The sequence below is a fragment of the Lithobates pipiens genome, unplaced genomic scaffold, assembly GCF_037356315.1.
Source record: "Lithobates pipiens isolate NorthernLeopardFrog02 unplaced genomic scaffold, aLitPip1_a1.2 Scaffold_18, whole genome shotgun sequence".
Lineage (NCBI taxonomy): Eukaryota > Metazoa > Chordata > Amphibia > Anura > Ranidae > Lithobates > Lithobates pipiens.
The window spans coordinates 16532860-16550410 of record NW_027507758.1 but is presented as its reverse complement, the minus strand read 5'-3'; the positions used below and the strand labels follow the sequence as shown (position 1 = coordinate 16550410).

Here is a 17551-nt window from a genome sequence, read left to right as displayed (position 1 = left end):
CAATCCTAACAGGTGCCCCCATCACAACAATGCGATTAGTCAGTATACGGGATCAGTATGCCGAGCGCTCCGCAGCTGCTCAGCTGATGAAATGCTAATCATCCGTGAAAAAGCTTTTCTGTGAATTTTTTGCTCCCTGGAAACCGCCGTTCTGCGCCCGCTAATTGTTTACCAATAACAAAAGGCGAAAACACGGATACAATGTTACCAAAACCAAAGTGCCGGCCAGTTCCCGTCTCACTCTTAGAACCCTTTCACACTGGGGCCACGTTCGTGGTAAAGCATCGCTCGTTTTAGCCGCGCTTTACCGCTGTTTCAGCGACGCTTTAGCTCTGTGTAAGAGGTCCCTCTGATTTAAGGGGAGATTCTAGGAACTCTGCTGTAAGGCAGGACTATGATGTAAAGGGGGACTCTGTGTTTAGGGGGTCACTCTCATTTAAGGGGAGATTATAGGAACTCTGGTGTAAGGGAGGACTCTGATGTAAAGGGGGACTCTGTGTAAGGGGTCACTCTGATTTAAGGGTCCATTCTAGGAACTCTAATGTAAGGGAGGACTATGATGTAAAGGAGGGCTCTGTGTCAGGGGACTCTGATTGAAGGGGAGTTTCTAGGGACTCTTGTGTAAGGGAGGACTTTGATGTAAAGGGGATCTCGGTGTAAGGGGTCACTCTGATTTAAGGGGAGATTCTAAGAACTCTGGCATAAGGGAGGACTATGATGTAAAGGGGGATTCTGTGTAAGGGGGTCACTGATTTAAGGGGAGATTCTAGGAACTCTGGTGTAAGGGAGGACTATGATGTAAAGGGGGACTGTGTGTGAGGAGGACACTCTGATTTAAGGGGAGATTTTAGGAACTCTGGTGTAAGGGAGGACTTTGATGTAAAGGGGGACTCTGTGTAAAGGGGGGGGGGCACTGATTTAAGGGTAGATTCTAGGAACTCTGGTGTAAGGGAGGACTATGATGTAAAGGGGGACTCTGTGTAAGGGGTCACTCTGATTTAAGGGTGGATTCTAGGAACTCTGGTGTAAGGGAGGACTATGATGTAAAGGGGGACTCTGTGTAAGGGGGGTCACTGATTTAAGGGTAGATTCTAGGAACTCTGGTGTAAGGGAGGACTATGATGTAAAGGAGGACTTTGTGTAAGGGGGTCACTCTGATTGAAGGGTAGATTCTAGGAACTCTGGTGTAAGGGAGGACTATGATATAAAGGGGGATTCTGTGTAAGAGGGTCACTGATTTAAGGGGAGATTCTAGGAACTCTGGTGTAAGGGAGGACTATGATGTAAAGGGGGACTGTGTGTGAGGAGGACACTCTGATTTAAGGGGAGATTCTAGGAACTCTGGTGTAAGGGAGGACTATGATGTAAAGGGGGACTCTGTGTAAGGGCGTCACTCTGATTGAAGGGGAGATTCTAGGAACTCTGGTGTAAAAGAGGACTATGATGTAAAGGGGGACTCTGTGTAAGGGGGTCACTCTGATTGAAGGGGAGATTCTAGGAACTCTGGTGTAAAAGAGGACTGTGATGTAAAGGGGGACTCTGTGTAAGGGGTCACTCTGATTTAAGGGGAGATTCTAGGAACTCTGTTGTAAAAGAGGACTTTGATGTAAACGGGGACTCTGATGTTGTTTATACAGTTTGTTTAAATATGATTTCTCCCATCTGTAAAAGTCCATGGGCGGGTGAACCTGTCCGTGAAAATACCCCGGGCCTGCTCCCTCTTGAAGACTCCGACACATTGCCATTTGCACCTGGCACTGTTATCAGTCCTTCTACTTTATTTTTGTGTAGAGTAGGGAATGGCCATTGGGGAGGTTCTCCTTCATTTCCCATCCCCCAAGACACAACAGGATACATCACTACAGTATAGGTTTGCTCTACAGAAACAAGCGACTCACCTATGTGTTTCCCCACATGTGGTAATAGAAGGAGATGCAGTAGGATGGAGCTTTGGGTGGTTTCTGTTTGGTAATGGTCACGTTGTACATGGGACTGATAAGCCGCGCTCTGTCCCCCGCCTTCCGCGGCATTGACGCCTCGATGAACATGAAGAAACCTGGAGGAAGAGACCAAATCCGGTAAATTCAGAAGGTCTTCAACTCTTCACACCTGTACACGGGCACATTGCTTAAAGTAGAATAGCGGGGTAGACAAAAACGGCATTCATAGAGTTTCATGCAGAGTATTAAACTCAGTGGTGTATTTATCAAAATATATATATAATCGCATTTAAACTGCATTTAAATTTGTTCTGTGCGAATGGGGCTAAATAAATGTTCTCAGCCTATATTCTCAACAGATCAAGTATGTGAGTGGGAGAAAATACCACATTGTGACCACTAGATGGTGCTGACTATTAGAGAAAATAAATATGCTCTTCACCTCCATCTAGTGGCCACAATGCAGTATTTTTCCCCATTCACACATTCAATGTTCAGAGAATTTACCGAGAACTTTCGATTTTGCCTCATTTGTACAGAATGAATTTACACGCAGGTTCGATGGACAAACAGCTATGTACATTTTTATAAATAAACCCCCTTAAAGTGGACCTGTCATCAGCTGAAAGTTTGTGCTGGTGAACTGGTCGCATGCAGCCAGTTTGTTTAGCGTTTTTGCCATACAGCAAACAGGCTGGGTTCTGGTCAAACATGAAAACATGCATCTCATCCCTAATACAGGATAGATGAAAGGAGCTTTCATAAACCACCCCTGGACCTATTTAAAGTCCACTGTGCCCTAAAACACCACTTTTCCTTTGACTCCAACCTTATTCCATACTATCACCCAAATCGTCCATTATGCTCCCCCCCCAAGACCTTGTGCTCTCTAGCTCTCTCGTCATCTCCTCCCATGCTCATCTTCAGGACTTTTCCAGATCCTCTCTCATCATCTGGACTTTTCTGCAGCTTCTCCTATCCTCTAGGCTTCTCCAGAACCTTTCCTATCCTGTAGACTTCTCAGGAGCCTCTCCTATCCTGTAGACTTCTCAGGAGCCTCTCCTAACCTGTAGACTTCTCAGGAGCCTCTCCTAACCTGTAGACTTCTCAGGAGCCTCTCCTATCCTGTAGACTTCTCAGGAGCCTCTCCTATCCTGTAGACTTCGCAGGAGCCTCTCCTATCCTGTAGACTTCGCAGGAGCCTCTCCTATACTGTAGACTTCTCAGGAGCCTCTCCTATCCTGTAGACTTCTCAGGAGCCTCTCCTATCCTGTAGACTTCTCAGGAGCCTCTCCTATCCTGTAGACTTCTCAGGAGCCTCTCCTATCCTGTAGACTTCTCAGGAGCCTCTCCTATCATGTAGACTTCTCAGGAGCCTCTCCTATCCTGTAGACTTCTCAGGAGCCTCTCCTATCCTGTAGACTTCTCAGGAGCCTCTCCTATCCTGTAGACTTCTCAGGAGCCTCTCCTATCCTGTAGACTTCTCAGGAGCCTCTCCTATCCTGTAGACTTCTCAGGAGCCTCTCCTATCATGTAGACTTCTCAGGAGCCTCTCCTATCATGTAGACTTCTCAGGAGCCTCTCCTATCATGTAGACTTCTCAGGAGCCTCTCCTATCCTGTAGACTTCTCAGGAGCCTCTCCTATCCTGTAGACTTCTCAGGAGCCTCTCCTATCCTGTAGACTTCTCAGGAGCCTCTCCTATCCTGTAAACTTCTGCAGAACTTCTCCCATCCTCTGGACTTCTCCAGAGCCTCTACTATCCTTTCGATTTCTCCAGAGACTATCTAATCGTGTGGGCTTTTCCAGAGCTTCTCCTATCCTCTAGACCAGTTTTTCTCAACTCCAGTCCTCAAGGCGCCCCCAACAGGTCATGTTTTTGTGATTTCCCTCAGATGAAATGGCTGTGGTAATTACTAAGGCTGGGTTCACATTTGTACGACAAACGCTCCGACATTGGGAGCTCATGTCGCATTACGTGTGCAGATCAATGATTCTCTATGAGAGCCATCTTAACTGGTCCGACACAAGTTGGTCCAACTTTGAAAATGCTCCCTGCATTACTTCGGTCCGACTTTGGTCCTACTTCAGTCCATTGAATATTATTGAAGTCAGATCAAAGTAGGATCCTTGTCCTAACCATCCAACTTGTGACATCACACATGGTGATTACAGCAGCAGTAAAAATAATGGCAAGCCTGAAAACATGACCTGTTGGGGCTCCTTGAGGACTGGAGTTAAGAAACACTGCTCTAGACTTCTCCATAGCCTATATGATCCTCTTTCTCCAACCTCATCCCATACTATTACCCAAATCGTCCACTATACTCCTCCTAAGACCTCATGCTCTCTAGCTCCCTCATCACCTCAGGACTTCTCCAGAGCCTCTATCATCATCTGGAATTTTCTGCAGCGTCTCCTATCCTCTAGATTTCTCCAGAAGCTCTCCTATCCTCTAGACTTCTCAGATGCCTCTCCTATCCTCTAGACTTCTCCAGAACTTCTCCCATCTTCTGTACTTCTCAAGAGCCTCTACTATCCTTTAGACTTCTCCAGAGCCCCTTTCACCATCTGCACTTTTCCAGAGCTTCTCCTAACCTCTAGACTTCTTCAGAGCCTCTCCTATCCTCTAGACTTCTCCAGAGCCTCTAGACTTCTACAAAGCCTCTAGACTTCTCCAGAGCCTCTCTTATCCTCTGGACTTCTGCAGAGCGTCTCCTATCCTTGGGACTTCTTCAGAACCTCTCCTATGCTCTAGACTTCTTCAGAACCTCTCCTATCCTCTAGACTTCTTCAGAACCTCTCCTATCCTCTAGACTTCTTCAGAACCTCTCCTATCCTCTAGACTTCTTCAGAACCTATCCTATCCTCTAGACTTCTCCAGAGCTTCTCCTATCCTCTAGACTTCTCCAGAACTTCTCCTAACCTATTGACTTCTCAAGAGCCTCTCCCATCCTTTGAAACCTCTTTCCCCAATCTTTCTTGTTATCTCCTACTCTGTCCATCTTTAGAAGATCCCTGAAAACTCTTCTCTGTACTTCAACCTTCTCCATCAGCTCACCCGCCATAGTTATTGCCCTTTGTACCATTTGCCCCTCAGTTTTAGGTCGTAAGCTCCATGGGCAGGGCCCTCCTTACCCTCTTGTATTAAGTTGTATTGTAACTTCTATCTCCCATTTTTTCTGTAAAGCACTATACAACCTGTAGACACCATGAACCCTGCATAACATTTTTGGTTGAAATCCCACAATTTTTATGGTACAGTCTGGCTTATTGCAGAATAAGAAAGTTTAGCTGCATGTCGAGCTACACACAGGGAAACGTGTAGCGGGGACAGAACACCTCCCTGTGTCATATAGGAAAAAGGGGAGCGGGTGTTGTGTAGTCCTGTCCCAGGGTGACAATGTTGCTGCTCCATCAATAAAGTAAAGTAAGAGAGTGTTGTCACCCTAGGACAGGAAGTGTGTTATTGCCAGCACCAATGGGTAAAAATATAGTGAAAAACACCTATTAAAACAAGGAAAGCAAGGCAACCATCATACCTAAGGGCTTATAATCTGCAATATATTCTTTTTTTTGTTCCTGGGTGGCTCCAATATAGAGCTTTCCCAAGCAGCGATATTCTCCTAACAGCTAGCCGCGGCTCATTCTATTGTTCACAAATGTTGGCTCTCTCTCCGACGGCTGCGATTCCAAAAAACCTGAGTGCCATTTGGAGTGAATGTGAACATCAGAGACACGAGAGCCAGCCAGTTCTGGGGACTCCAGTGTGAAATCTCTGCCATGTTGTCACCATTCTAAGGAACAATGGTCCTGAACCGCTCCGCAGCAGCCAACGCCATATGTGTGGGATGAGTTTAGCCGAACACCCGGGTCAAGAACGATGGTTCACTGCACAAGAACCAAATCCTAATGAATTCTGCTTGGGACCTAATTAGTTACCTTTAATCTCGTAACTGTCACAATCTGTGTCTCGTTTTAGCTGTACCTAGCGGGAGGGGCTCCATAGCGAAACCATAAATATGTGTATATATATATATATATGTATATATATAAAGGGAACTAATTGGACTTTACTGATACATAGGAGACCACGCATTCAATAAAGCGTATCATTATGTAAGTCATATAGAATCCAAACTGGATCAAACATGATCCCAAAATAAGCACATAAGTTGTTCATTCCTCCTCATTCTCATAGTAGAGAATTCTATCAAATGTCTACCACCCTACTGCCCTAATATTTTATATGCATGTGTACTCAATAACATTGGCCAAGTGTGGCGGATCCACACATTTCTCAAATAGCTTCTTCAAGGCCACTTTGTGATCAGATGAGGAGGTAGCAGCATTTACTATATACAATAGAAGGATCTTATTTTAAAAAAATATATACGAATACAGACGCAAAATATTTGGACAATTTTTGGCATTGACCAAATATTTTGTAAGTGCATTTATATATATATATATATATATATATTTATCCTCGTCTGATCCCAAAGCGGTCCTGAAGAAGCTTTTTGAGAAACGCGTTGACCCAAGAGGATCTGTCACCACTTGGCCAATGTTATTGAGTACACATGTGTATAAAATAATAGGCCAGTAGAGTGGAAGACATTTGATAGTATTCTCCACTATGCATGAGGAGGAATGAACAGAAAACAGCGCATGCGCCTATTTAAAGATCGTGTTTGATCCAGTTTGGATTTTTATGACTTATGTAATAAAGCATATGATACATTTTAATGAAAGTGTGGTCTCCTATGTACCAGTAAAGTCCGATTAGTTTCCTTTTTCTTTTTTCAATTTATATATACATACAGTTGTGCTCATAAGTTTACATACCCTGGCAGAATTTTTGATTTCTTGGCCATTTTTCAGAGAATATGAATGATAACACAAAAACTTTTCTTTCACTCATGGTTAGTGTTTGCTGAAGCATTTATTATCAATCACTCTGTTTACTCTTTTTAAATCATATTTCTTCCCTTCTCTCCCCTCTATTCCTCCCCTCCTCTCTCTCTCTCCACCTCCTTCTATTTCTTCCCCCCCCCATCTCTCTCTCGTTCTTCCCTCCTCTCTCTCTCTCCCCTCTCTATTACTTCCTTTCTCTCTCGCTCTCTCCATCCCCCTCCTTCACTCCTCTCTCCCCCCCTCTATTCCCTCCCCTCCTCTCTCTCTCCACCTCCCTTTTTTCTTCCCTTTTCTCTCCCTCTCCTCCCCTCTCTCTCTCCCTCTCTCATTCGTCCCTCCTCTCTCTCTCTCCCCCCTCTATCTCTATAATTCCTTCTTTACTCCTCTCTCTCTCTCTCTCTGCCTCCTCTCTCTCCCTCTCTCATTCGTCCCTCCTCTCTCTCCCCCCCTCTATCTCTCTCTCATTCTTCACTCCTCTCTCCTCCCTCTATCTCTCTCTCGTTCTTCCCTCCTCTCTTTCCCCCTCTATCTCTCTCTCGTTCTTCCCTCCTCTCTCTCCCCCCTCTATCTCCACCCCCCTTCTTCCCTCCTCTCTCACCCCCTCTATTCCTCCCCTCCTCTCTCTCCACCTCCCTCTATTTCTTCCCTTTTCTCTCTCTCTCTCTCGTCCCTCCTCTCACTCTCTCCCCCTCTATCTCTCTCTCGTTCTTCCCTCCTCTCTCTCTCTCTGCCCTCTCTCTCTCTCATTCGTCCCTCCTCTCTCTCATTCGTCCCTCTCTCTCTCATCCGTCCCTCCTCTCTCTCTCCCCCCTATCTCTCTCTCGTTCTTCCCTCCTCTCTCTCCCCCCTCTCTTTCTCTCATTCTTCCCTCCTCTCTCTCCCCCCTCTATATCTCTCTTGTTCTTCCCTCCTCTCTCCCCCCTCTATTTCTTCCTTTCTCTCTCACTCTCTCCATCCCCCTCCTTCCTTCCTCTCTCCCCCTCTATTCCTCCCCTCCTCTCTCTCTTCACCTCCCTCTATTTCTTCCCTTTTCTCTCTCTCTCATTCGTCCCTCCTCTCACTCTCTCCCCCTCTATCTCTCTCTCTCCCCCTCTATCTCTCTCTCATTCGTCCCTCCTCTCTCTGCCCCCCCTATCTCTCTCTAATTCTTCCCTCCTCTCTCTCCCCCCTCTCTCTCTCGTTCTTCCCTCCTCTCTCTCTCCCTCTATTTCTTCCTTTCTCTTTCTCTCTCTCTCTCTCTCTCTCTCCACCCCTCCTTTCCCCCTCTATTTATTCCACCCTTCTCTCCCCCTCCCTCTCACTATTTCATTCCCCCTTCTCCCCCCTTCTGTTTCTTCCCTTCTCTCCCCCTCCCCTCGTTTCTTCCCTTCTCTCCCCCCCCCTCGTTTCTTCCCTTCTATCCACCCCCGTTTCTTCCCTTCTCTCTCTCCCCCCACCTCTATTTCTCTTCGCTTCTCTCTTTCTTTCTTCCCTTCTCTCTTCTCCCTTCTTCCCTCTTTCTTTCTTCCCTTCTTTGTCTCTTTCTTTCTCTCTCCTTTCTCTGTCTCTTCTCTCTCCAACAGAAAATATACATTTCTCTCCTCTCTATAAAGCAGGGACACACGCCAGTCACATATGGCAGCCGTCGTCTTCTGACATGTGTAGCGAACACAGCAAGAGGATAAAATGGAAACATTTCACTCCCTCTATAAATATCAGGGGACGGGCATAGGGCATGTGGGTCGGAGCACAACAAGGGGGCATTTTTGGACGACTGGCAGCTTTAAAGTACTGCTGACGATGATGACTGTGTGATTCACCGAGGGAAGACGTTATCCTTTCCATATACATCAGAAATGCCGAGCAGGTAAAGTGGACCTGTCATTCATTTTACAAGTCTGTATGAATAAATTCCTGACATGTCACAATATACAGCAACAAAAACACTTTTCTTTACATTTTTATCATTAAAAAGCTATCCTTGAGTTCTAGCCAGTGACTTTGTCTAGGCTGAGATGTTACTTAGCAAATATATCTGATCACAGGTCCACTTCAAATGAAAGTGTATATTGAAAATAAAATTAATATATTTTAAAGAGATTTCATTTTGCAGACAGCTGTTCTGTCTATACATTTCTGGATGGTTGGTGACCCCGATGGCAAGGGTAGCGATGACTGACCCAATATGGGGCATTGCCTTACCTTCCTCAGTGTCACTGTTGTCCTTTTCTGGCCCCGTGTTCACCGTCCTTTTGGGATCTTTCGTCTTCAAACTCTGGCGGATCCAGTCAAAGGTGTCGTCTTTATCCTGCACAAACCCGCAAAGCTTTTCGTCATCGAAACTGCACGTGTTATCTGCTAAAAAACGCAAAAGAGAGTGTGAGCTCCTGTGCTGGCCTTTCTCATGTGCTCTGCTCTGGGCACGTAGAGCAAAACATCATTGAAGCCAAACCTCACAACTGTCCTGGATTCCGCGGGACTGTCCCGGGATTTCATTAAAATTCCTGATGTCCCACATATCCGGGCTTAGCATTGCAGTTCAATGCCAGAGCAGGTTCTGGCACTTGGCTCCACTAATTTTACCTGGCAGGGGTACACTAGGGCACCCAGAGCATACGCTCCCGCAACTCCTGCCGAGAACCAGATGCAGAGATTACCCGCTCTGGCAAATCATGCCAACAGCTGCCTGACGGAAAAAGGGAGCCTGCATTCACTATATCGGGTTTCCCACAGTACACAGAACATGGAAATGCAATTATTTTACTAACTATAAACTGCTAAATGCCTTTTCTCATCAGCAGTATATAGCTATATAGCTGTCTTGTGACTTCTATCAGTGTCCGGTTAAAGCTTGTAGGAGGAGTTTTCATTATCCTCTGACTGTTCTATGATGCTGCAGGACCCCTGACCCTCTATCTGGACAGTGCTGATTGGCCCCCTGCTGATCACATGATCACCCTCTCAAAAAAAAAATTTAAATTCTAGCAAGACACACAAAACTGAGCACGTGCAGAGTGTCCCCAAGGCCCTGTTCTATCAGGAGATGAATTGGGGACTGTGGAAGAAGGGGAGGACCAAACAGCCTTTTTACACAATGCGGAGGATTAACCCCTTTGGTTCCACAGGGAGTAGAAGAAGCCTGCCTTACTGCATATACAGACTGATTTTACTGTTGTGGGTTTAGTAACACTTTAAATATATTTCTCAACAGCCACAAAGGATATAAATCCATTCTGCAGGCACCAAATACCTTCCCAAACCCAGATATTATCTTGTAAAAGTAACTGACGTCATTGCTGTGCTGTACATAGCTTGTGCAGAAAGCAGAGCGGTGGGAGGGGCCTGGTGACCCCACCCACTACAGTCTGCATGCAGAAAAATTCAGGAGTAGGGCAAAGACAAGACCAGTCACCCTGCACAAGGAGAGAGAGAGAAAACAGAGCTGGGGGGGGGGGGGGGTGGCAGAAGACCAGTCACCCTGCACAAGGAAAGAAAGCAGAAGTGTGGGGTGGGAGGGACCAGCAGGCTCCACCTACTACAGACTGCCTGTTGAAAACTACAGGAGTGGGCGGAGACAAGAGCAGCCATCCTGCACAAGGAGAGAGAGACCCAGCAGGCTCCACCTACTACAGGATGCCTGTAGAAAACTACCGGAGGGGGCGGAGACAGGAGCGGTCACCCTGCACAAGAAGGGAGAGCAGAGCTGTGGGAGGGCCCAGCAGGTTCCATCTACTACAGGTAGTCTGTTGAAAACTACCGGAGGGGGCGGAGACAAGACCAGTCCCCCTGCACAAGGAGAGAGAGCAGCCGTGGGCGGTCTTTATTATAGGAAGTCTCACACTGGATTACTGCCCAGATCTGGAAGAAATACTCAAATCTCATAGAGATTTTAGAATACACATATTTGATACAAAGTGTTAATTTGTAACATTACCAAACACCTATCAAAAAAAGAATTTCTTGAGAAAAAAAAAAAGAAAAAAAGAATACACATGATGAATGGATTTAGACAATATTTGCTGATCCGGAGTTCAGCTTTAGTATGTAGTGTAAAGAAGCCCTCCAGACCTATGGAAAGCATCCTTCAGGGCCTGTTCCAGTTTTGGACACAATAACACCTGCGGTCTTATTACATTCATGGGGGGGGCACCCAACTATCCATGTGCAGCACCTGGTAGGAGACCACCCTGGACAATGGATAATTGAAATAACTGAAATCCAATGAAAGGGGCGGGGCCAGGGATAGCCAGGCTGGAGAGGAAAGAGCTAGATGATGCCGAGTGTCCTCCAACCAGGAAATGAGGCGGGCTGTATCTGGGTTGCTGCAGCTTCCAATGCGCATGGTGAGAAGCTCACAGTGTGCGGTGAAATCAGAGGAAGCCATTTCAGTCCAGGAGAGGAAGGCCGTAGTTCTGCTCCCCCCCCCCCCCCACCCCCAATCCCAGCCATCTGGCAGACCTTGCTGCTGATTGTGTATGCCGGCAGCGTAGTCGTCAGCCGAAAGCTCTCTCAGCGGACCGCTGGCTACGTCTGTATGGAAACAGATATTACTCACTCAATCTGTACAGAGGGCGGCATTGCAGCTTCTTACTGAACATCTCATTACCGGTGTTATAAATGTCGGCTCGCTGCAACATCAGCGGGGAAAATCCCGGGGAAAAAAAACAAAAAAAAAAACATTCCAGATAGAGACGTTCTCTGTGCAAACCTAAAGAAGAAGATTTGATGCTGCATCTGGAGTTACAGGTGTCGAGGGGCGGTAAAACCAGACGGTTGAGCTGCGTTTTTTGCCAACCTCACCCTCCCCCTCCCACCGCCGCCAGTTCCCTTTAAAGTGATTCTAGGCACACGCTGTTTAACCACTTCAGCTCTGGAAAGTTTACCCCCCCCCTCAAGACCAGGCCATTTTTGCAATGCGGCACTGCGTTACTTTAACTGACAATTGCGCGGTCGTGCGACGTTGTACACAAACAAAATTGATGTCCTTGTTTTCCCACAAATAGAGATTTATTTTGGTGGTATTTGATCACCTCTGCGGTTTTTATTTTTTGCGCTATAAACAAAAAATAGAGCGATAATTTTGAAAAAAAATTTTTTTTCTTTCGGCTATAAAAGACATCCAATAATAAAATATAAAAAACTAATTTCTTCATCAATTTAGGTCAATGGGGGTTATTTATTAAAGGAAAATCCCATTTGCACTTGGAAGTAAAGTCGCTATAGATCCGAGGGGGACATGCAAGGAAAATTAAAAAACAGCATTTTAGCTTGCACATGATTGGATGATAAAATCAGCAGAGCTTCCCCTCATTTCAGATCTACCCCTCATCTACAGCGACTGCACTTCCAAGTGCACTTCCAGTGCAATTTCAAGTGCACTTTGCACTTGTAATGCAAAGTGGATTTGCCTTTCGTAAATAACCCCCTAAGTGACTTTTTTAGGGACCACTGACACCAACACATTGATCAGTGTTAAAAATATGCACTGTCACTGTACTAATGACGCTGGGAGGGAAAGGGGTTAACCTCAGGGGCAATCAAAGGGTAAAATGTGTGGGGCGAGGTGCTTGTAATGTGGGAAGGCAGAGATCCGTGTTCCTGCTTTTGTAGGAACACAGGACCACAGTCTTCCCTTGTCACAGAAAGCCGATCTGCCTTGTTTACATAGGCAGATCTGCCTGTCTCCCGAACGATCGCTGGGTGCTGATTGGCTCACGCTGTGTCAGACCTGGAAGTGCAGAATCACACACAGGTACGCGATTCTGCACAAAGGAGCTCCGCCCCACAGCAAATGTACGTGGGGCGCTCGGCAACAGGTTAATTTACATTTTCGTTACTATTTCTGTATGGAGATGACGGCACTGTAATTATTTTAATTTTAAAAAAACAACAAAAAAAACATCTGAGTATCGTTTTCCTAATGGACATCTAGCTGTCACATGACCCAACTCTCTCCCAGTCTGTCTGCAGGGAAACAAAAGCAGGAGGAGCTTCTAGTCCTCTGCTGCTGGTCACATGTTTCAAAAAAAAAAAAAACAGCATTTGGGAGTAAAAATTAATAATTAATATCAATAAATTGTTTTAAATTGTCATACAAATATATATTTGAAATCAAATCTTTATTATTTTTTGGTAATAATGTAGTGTGTGTGGATTTCTGCCAGTCACAGGCTGTGCCACGCCCCTCCAGCCTGTGTCTTAGAATAAGAGGAAGGTGAAGCCTCCATTAATCTACATGTGATATCCCACCCCCCCCCCCCCATTGTGTTTTGCTTTTTAGTGGGCAGGGAGGAGGAAGGGAGGGAGGAGGCTGACATTTACCACTGTCTATATGTCCACATGTGTGACTCTATAGGCACATGGGCTGCTCATATGTGATGTGACTAGAAACTCACAGAAAACTGAGCATGTGCAGAGCTGCCAACACTGCTCTGCAAAATCCCTAGCTGCATTGGGGACATGAACAGAAAGGGGAAATAGAGAGCAGCAGGGTCAAGCAGGTCTTTTTGCAGAATACAGAACACAAATCTCATAGTGACTGAGTGAGTATGAACAGCATGTAATACACCATTTATTGATCGTTTTTTAATGATATGGATTTATTGACACTTTAACGGCTTCCTGCCCGCGTCCCTGTAAAATGACGGCAGGGGGGCGGGAACACCATTGTTATGGGACGATCTCGTATGACGTCAGCCCAAAAAACAGGCTGCTCTCCGGCGTGATCTGTCATCCGCTGCATCAACCAAACACAGTGGATGACCAGTCAATACACCGGCCCACTGCCAGTGTCATGTGATCGCTGTGACTAATTACAGCGGTTGTACACAATTCCACTCATTGTATACAAGTGTCGTTGCTAGCTGTGATTGGTCACATCGATCACGTGGTACAAACAGGGCCAGTCACAGCCCAGTCCGTTCCACGTCATTAGCTGTGAACAATCACAGCTAATCACTACAATTCCCAGCACCCACATGGTCATTCAGAAAAATTCACTGCAATAACCAAACCTAGTATTTAAAAAAAAAAAAATACAGATCAACTCCCTAGAGTGGTACAGTGTTACTATGGTAACGCTGTATTGCTCTTGTCACAGTATGTTAAAAAAAAAATTAAAAATGGAAAAAGAAAAATAGAAAAAAAAGAGAAAAAATTATTAAATGTTTTACTTTTTTTACATACGGTCACCAATCAGTGTCCCTGATCACTGCCACGCTAGTTAGATGATGATGCTGTACTGCACTGGTGACTGTATGTAAATAATAAAAATAAAAATGTGAAAAAAAAATATTTTCTTTAAAAAGAAAAGTGACAAAAAATTACAACTTCAAAGAACGCACCATGCCTCTTACTAAATACCTTGGACTGTCTACTTTACAAAAAGGGGTAATTTGGGGGGTATTTGGGTTGTCCTGACATTTTCTGAAATTTAGATCAGGATTGATCAATTTTCAGATATATATCCGATTGTTTGTGGACAGGCTAAATAATATACACTAAACATACTAAATATAAAATATATATATATATATATATATACACACACACACATATATACACAGGGCTTTTTTTCAGCGGGAACGTGGGGGAACCCAGTACCAAATGTATATAATAGCAAAGGGTGTGCTGGATGGTCTATTGATGCTGTCTGCTGATGGATTTATGGTCACTGGTGGGGATCTATTATTGCTTGTGGGGATCTGTTGTTGCTGGGGGGGGGTATCTTATGGTGTTTGTAGGGATCTACTGTTGAGGGAGAGGTCTATTGTTGCTGGTTGGTCTATTAATGCTGACCGCTGGGAGATCTGTTTATGCTGCTGGGGGGGGGGGTCTAATGTTGCTGGGGTGGATCTTTTGTTGCTGAGGGTGGTATATTTTTTTTTGTGTGGATGGTCCATTGTTTCTGTGTGGGGGGTCTATTGTTGTGTGGAGAACAATTTTTGCTGGGGGGGGCTATTGTTGCTGGGGTGGGGACCATTGTTGCTGGGGGAGTCTATTGTTGTGTGAGGGATCTATTGTTGCTGGGAGGGGAGCCTATTGTTGTTGGGGTCCATTTGTTGTTGGGAGAGTCTATTGTTGTGTGTGGGATCTATTGTTGCTGGGGTGGGGTCTATTATTGCTGGGAGGGGAATTTCTGTTGCTTGTGAGGACCTATTGTTGTTGGGGTGGGGTCTATTATTGGTGGGAGGGGAATCTATTGTTGCTTGGGAGGATCTATTATTACTGGGGTGGGGGTCTATTGTTGCTGGCTCCAGTGCATCTATTTTTACATTTAATTCCATACAAATTATTTAGAAAATGATGCTTGGGGCAGTACTGGAAGGTGGGTAGGGGTTGGAATCAAGGGAGCGGTGCTTGGGGGTGGGTAGGGGGTGGAGAAAAAGGGGGACGGTGCTTGGGGGTGGGTAGCTGCACCTATTCTCTGAGAAAAAAAGCCATGTATATATATATATATATATATATATATATATATATATATATATATTGTAATGTTGGGGTGATTAAGCACAATTGGTAGATGCACGTTTTAGTCTACATCAGGCAGGCGTTTTATGGTTAAGGGCCTGGTAGCCCACGTTTATTATAAGAAAACAAAATATTTAGTTCATCCAGTAATCCCACGCAGGGGTTTAAATTCATTCAGCACACAAATGAACATACCAAGCCACCTGGCTCTCAATTGTCAACAGTTCCTCTGCTTGCTCCCAACAGATTTGTCAACTCTTTCCAGCCCCCTGGACTCACCGACTTCCTTAGTCTTCCTGACTCTCAAGGTTGTCAGCCTTTCCCAGTCCCTTACACAGACTACAGTCTCCCACAGGGCAAACCACTCTTCAGCCAGCAGCAAGCTGTTCACACTCCTCCACCTTCCACACCAACAGCCCTTCATTTATATGGCTTATATGCAGCTGGGCACACACCCTGCTCGTTAACATCAAGACCCAGACACAGGGCTGGAGATATGCAAACTCTGTGTCTGCGTCTCGTTTTCCCTCCAATTTCATAGGGACAGAGCCTCGCTCTGTCACATATCCCCCCCCTTTGTTTCGATCCGGAGGGAGGAACACCAGCACCCATCATGATGGTTGGGACACCTCTGTGCTGGCTGTCAGCCACGTAGGCCCAACCTTTTTTCCGGGTGCGCTTCCAGGAACATTCCCCCCTGGATCTTAACAGGTTCCTATATTTTCCTATACTCAGCCTTCCTCTTCTTTTGGGGTCCCTGGGCTTATTCACTTTTCTTGGGGGAACTCTGCCTTCCTTGAGCCCTCCTTTCACCTTACAAATACCCATTTTACCCTTCACCATCGGTATTTCAGGTTTAAAACAGTTTTTCTTGGTACCCACTGCAACCAAATCATTGTTTACAGAACGAACTCTTAACAGATCACAGCTTTCCAATTCAGTGTTTGTTAGAAGAAGACCCGAGGAGGGACTACATCCGACGGGACCATAGCACAGCTCCATCTCACCCGTTGTCCAACACTCCATGGGTACCTGTTCTAACAAACTACCCTGACCTAAGCATAAACCATTTTTTTCAGGTATACACATTACATTGTAATGGCAACCAATATTAACACTTTCTTCCACAGTGTCTCCAGGCACCTTAACTTGTACCTCTGGGCCAGTGACAGAAAGCATCTCTGCTACTGCCGAGTCCATTCTGGGCCGTTCCTTCTCATGAGGCCTAGCGGGTAAGGCAGTATCTGCGCCCTCTACTGACCACTGCTCCGCCGCACCTCGGACCACACCAGCAGAGATGTTTCTAGTCATCGCATCAGACGGAGAGACCTCTGATATCTCAAGCAGTTCTCTCGCGTGCCTTCCATACCAATCAATAACTAGAAGTACGCTCACAGAGAATCTGGAGATCCTGTGCCAAATGGGTAACCATTGGTCCCACCAATTCCACTGTTGGTCAAGGTTTCCCAGCACTGCCTGTACCACTTGGCTCCACCCATTGGTGCTACGCAGCACCACCTGGTCCAACTGCGGTGGAGATACCCAAGTATACAGCAAGTTCATTTTTACCAACTCTAGCATTTCTAGTAAAGTTTCTGTCATCTCTAAACATCCCATGTCTAAACACCAGAACTTTCTAGGGTCCTTTACCCTGTCCAAGACATGGAGGGGCTCAGCGACTGCAGGTTGAGAGGGTGAGACATTTGAAGAGACCTCATCCTCCTTGGAGGTACCCATCATCACAGCTTGTTGCTCCCCTGGAGAGCTGTCAGACACATGTCTCACACTTATCCTTTCTGCACCAGTGTTGGTGAGCCTCTGCAGGTCATTACAAGTCACACTATCACTTTGATACTCAATATCATTTAGCTGTGGAGCTGTGGACAACACATCTGCGATGCCAGTGCCCTGAACTGTTTCTTCAGAGGGGAGGGCAGCAACCTTTGCAGGGACCAGGACGCCCTCAACCACCGGCGGCTCTGCGATCCCCCTGTCTGGCATAGCAGTTGTGTCCACACCCTTGTTACTTAAGCTAGCCCTATCCAGCATGGCTAACAATTGTTTGGCCCAGCTGTCCCAGTCCATTGTGGTTCCACCATGGGCGTTCCACAGTGTTGCATCACCTGCTGTAGAAAGCCGCACAGAAACATGGGATTCATTAGCTTTAACTGCACATTCCTCATTTCTATATACATCATTTTGTAACACCATACTTTTATCAACGTTGCATTGGGGTGATGCTTCATC

The 17551-nt window shown here is 45.8% G+C and overlaps 1 protein-coding gene across 1 annotated transcript in view; it reads right to left on the bottom strand.

Moving 5' to 3' along the window:
• Positions 1-17551, bottom strand: part of MDGA1 (MAM domain containing glycosylphosphatidylinositol anchor 1) — a 487363-nt gene that overhangs the window by 77459 nt on the left and 392353 nt on the right. The window contains exon 13 of the mRNA XM_077485391.1: positions 9038-9190. Coding sequence (XP_077341517.1) covers positions 9038-9190 — 153 coding nt within the window. The remainder of the gene's footprint in view (positions 1-9037; positions 9191-17551) is intronic.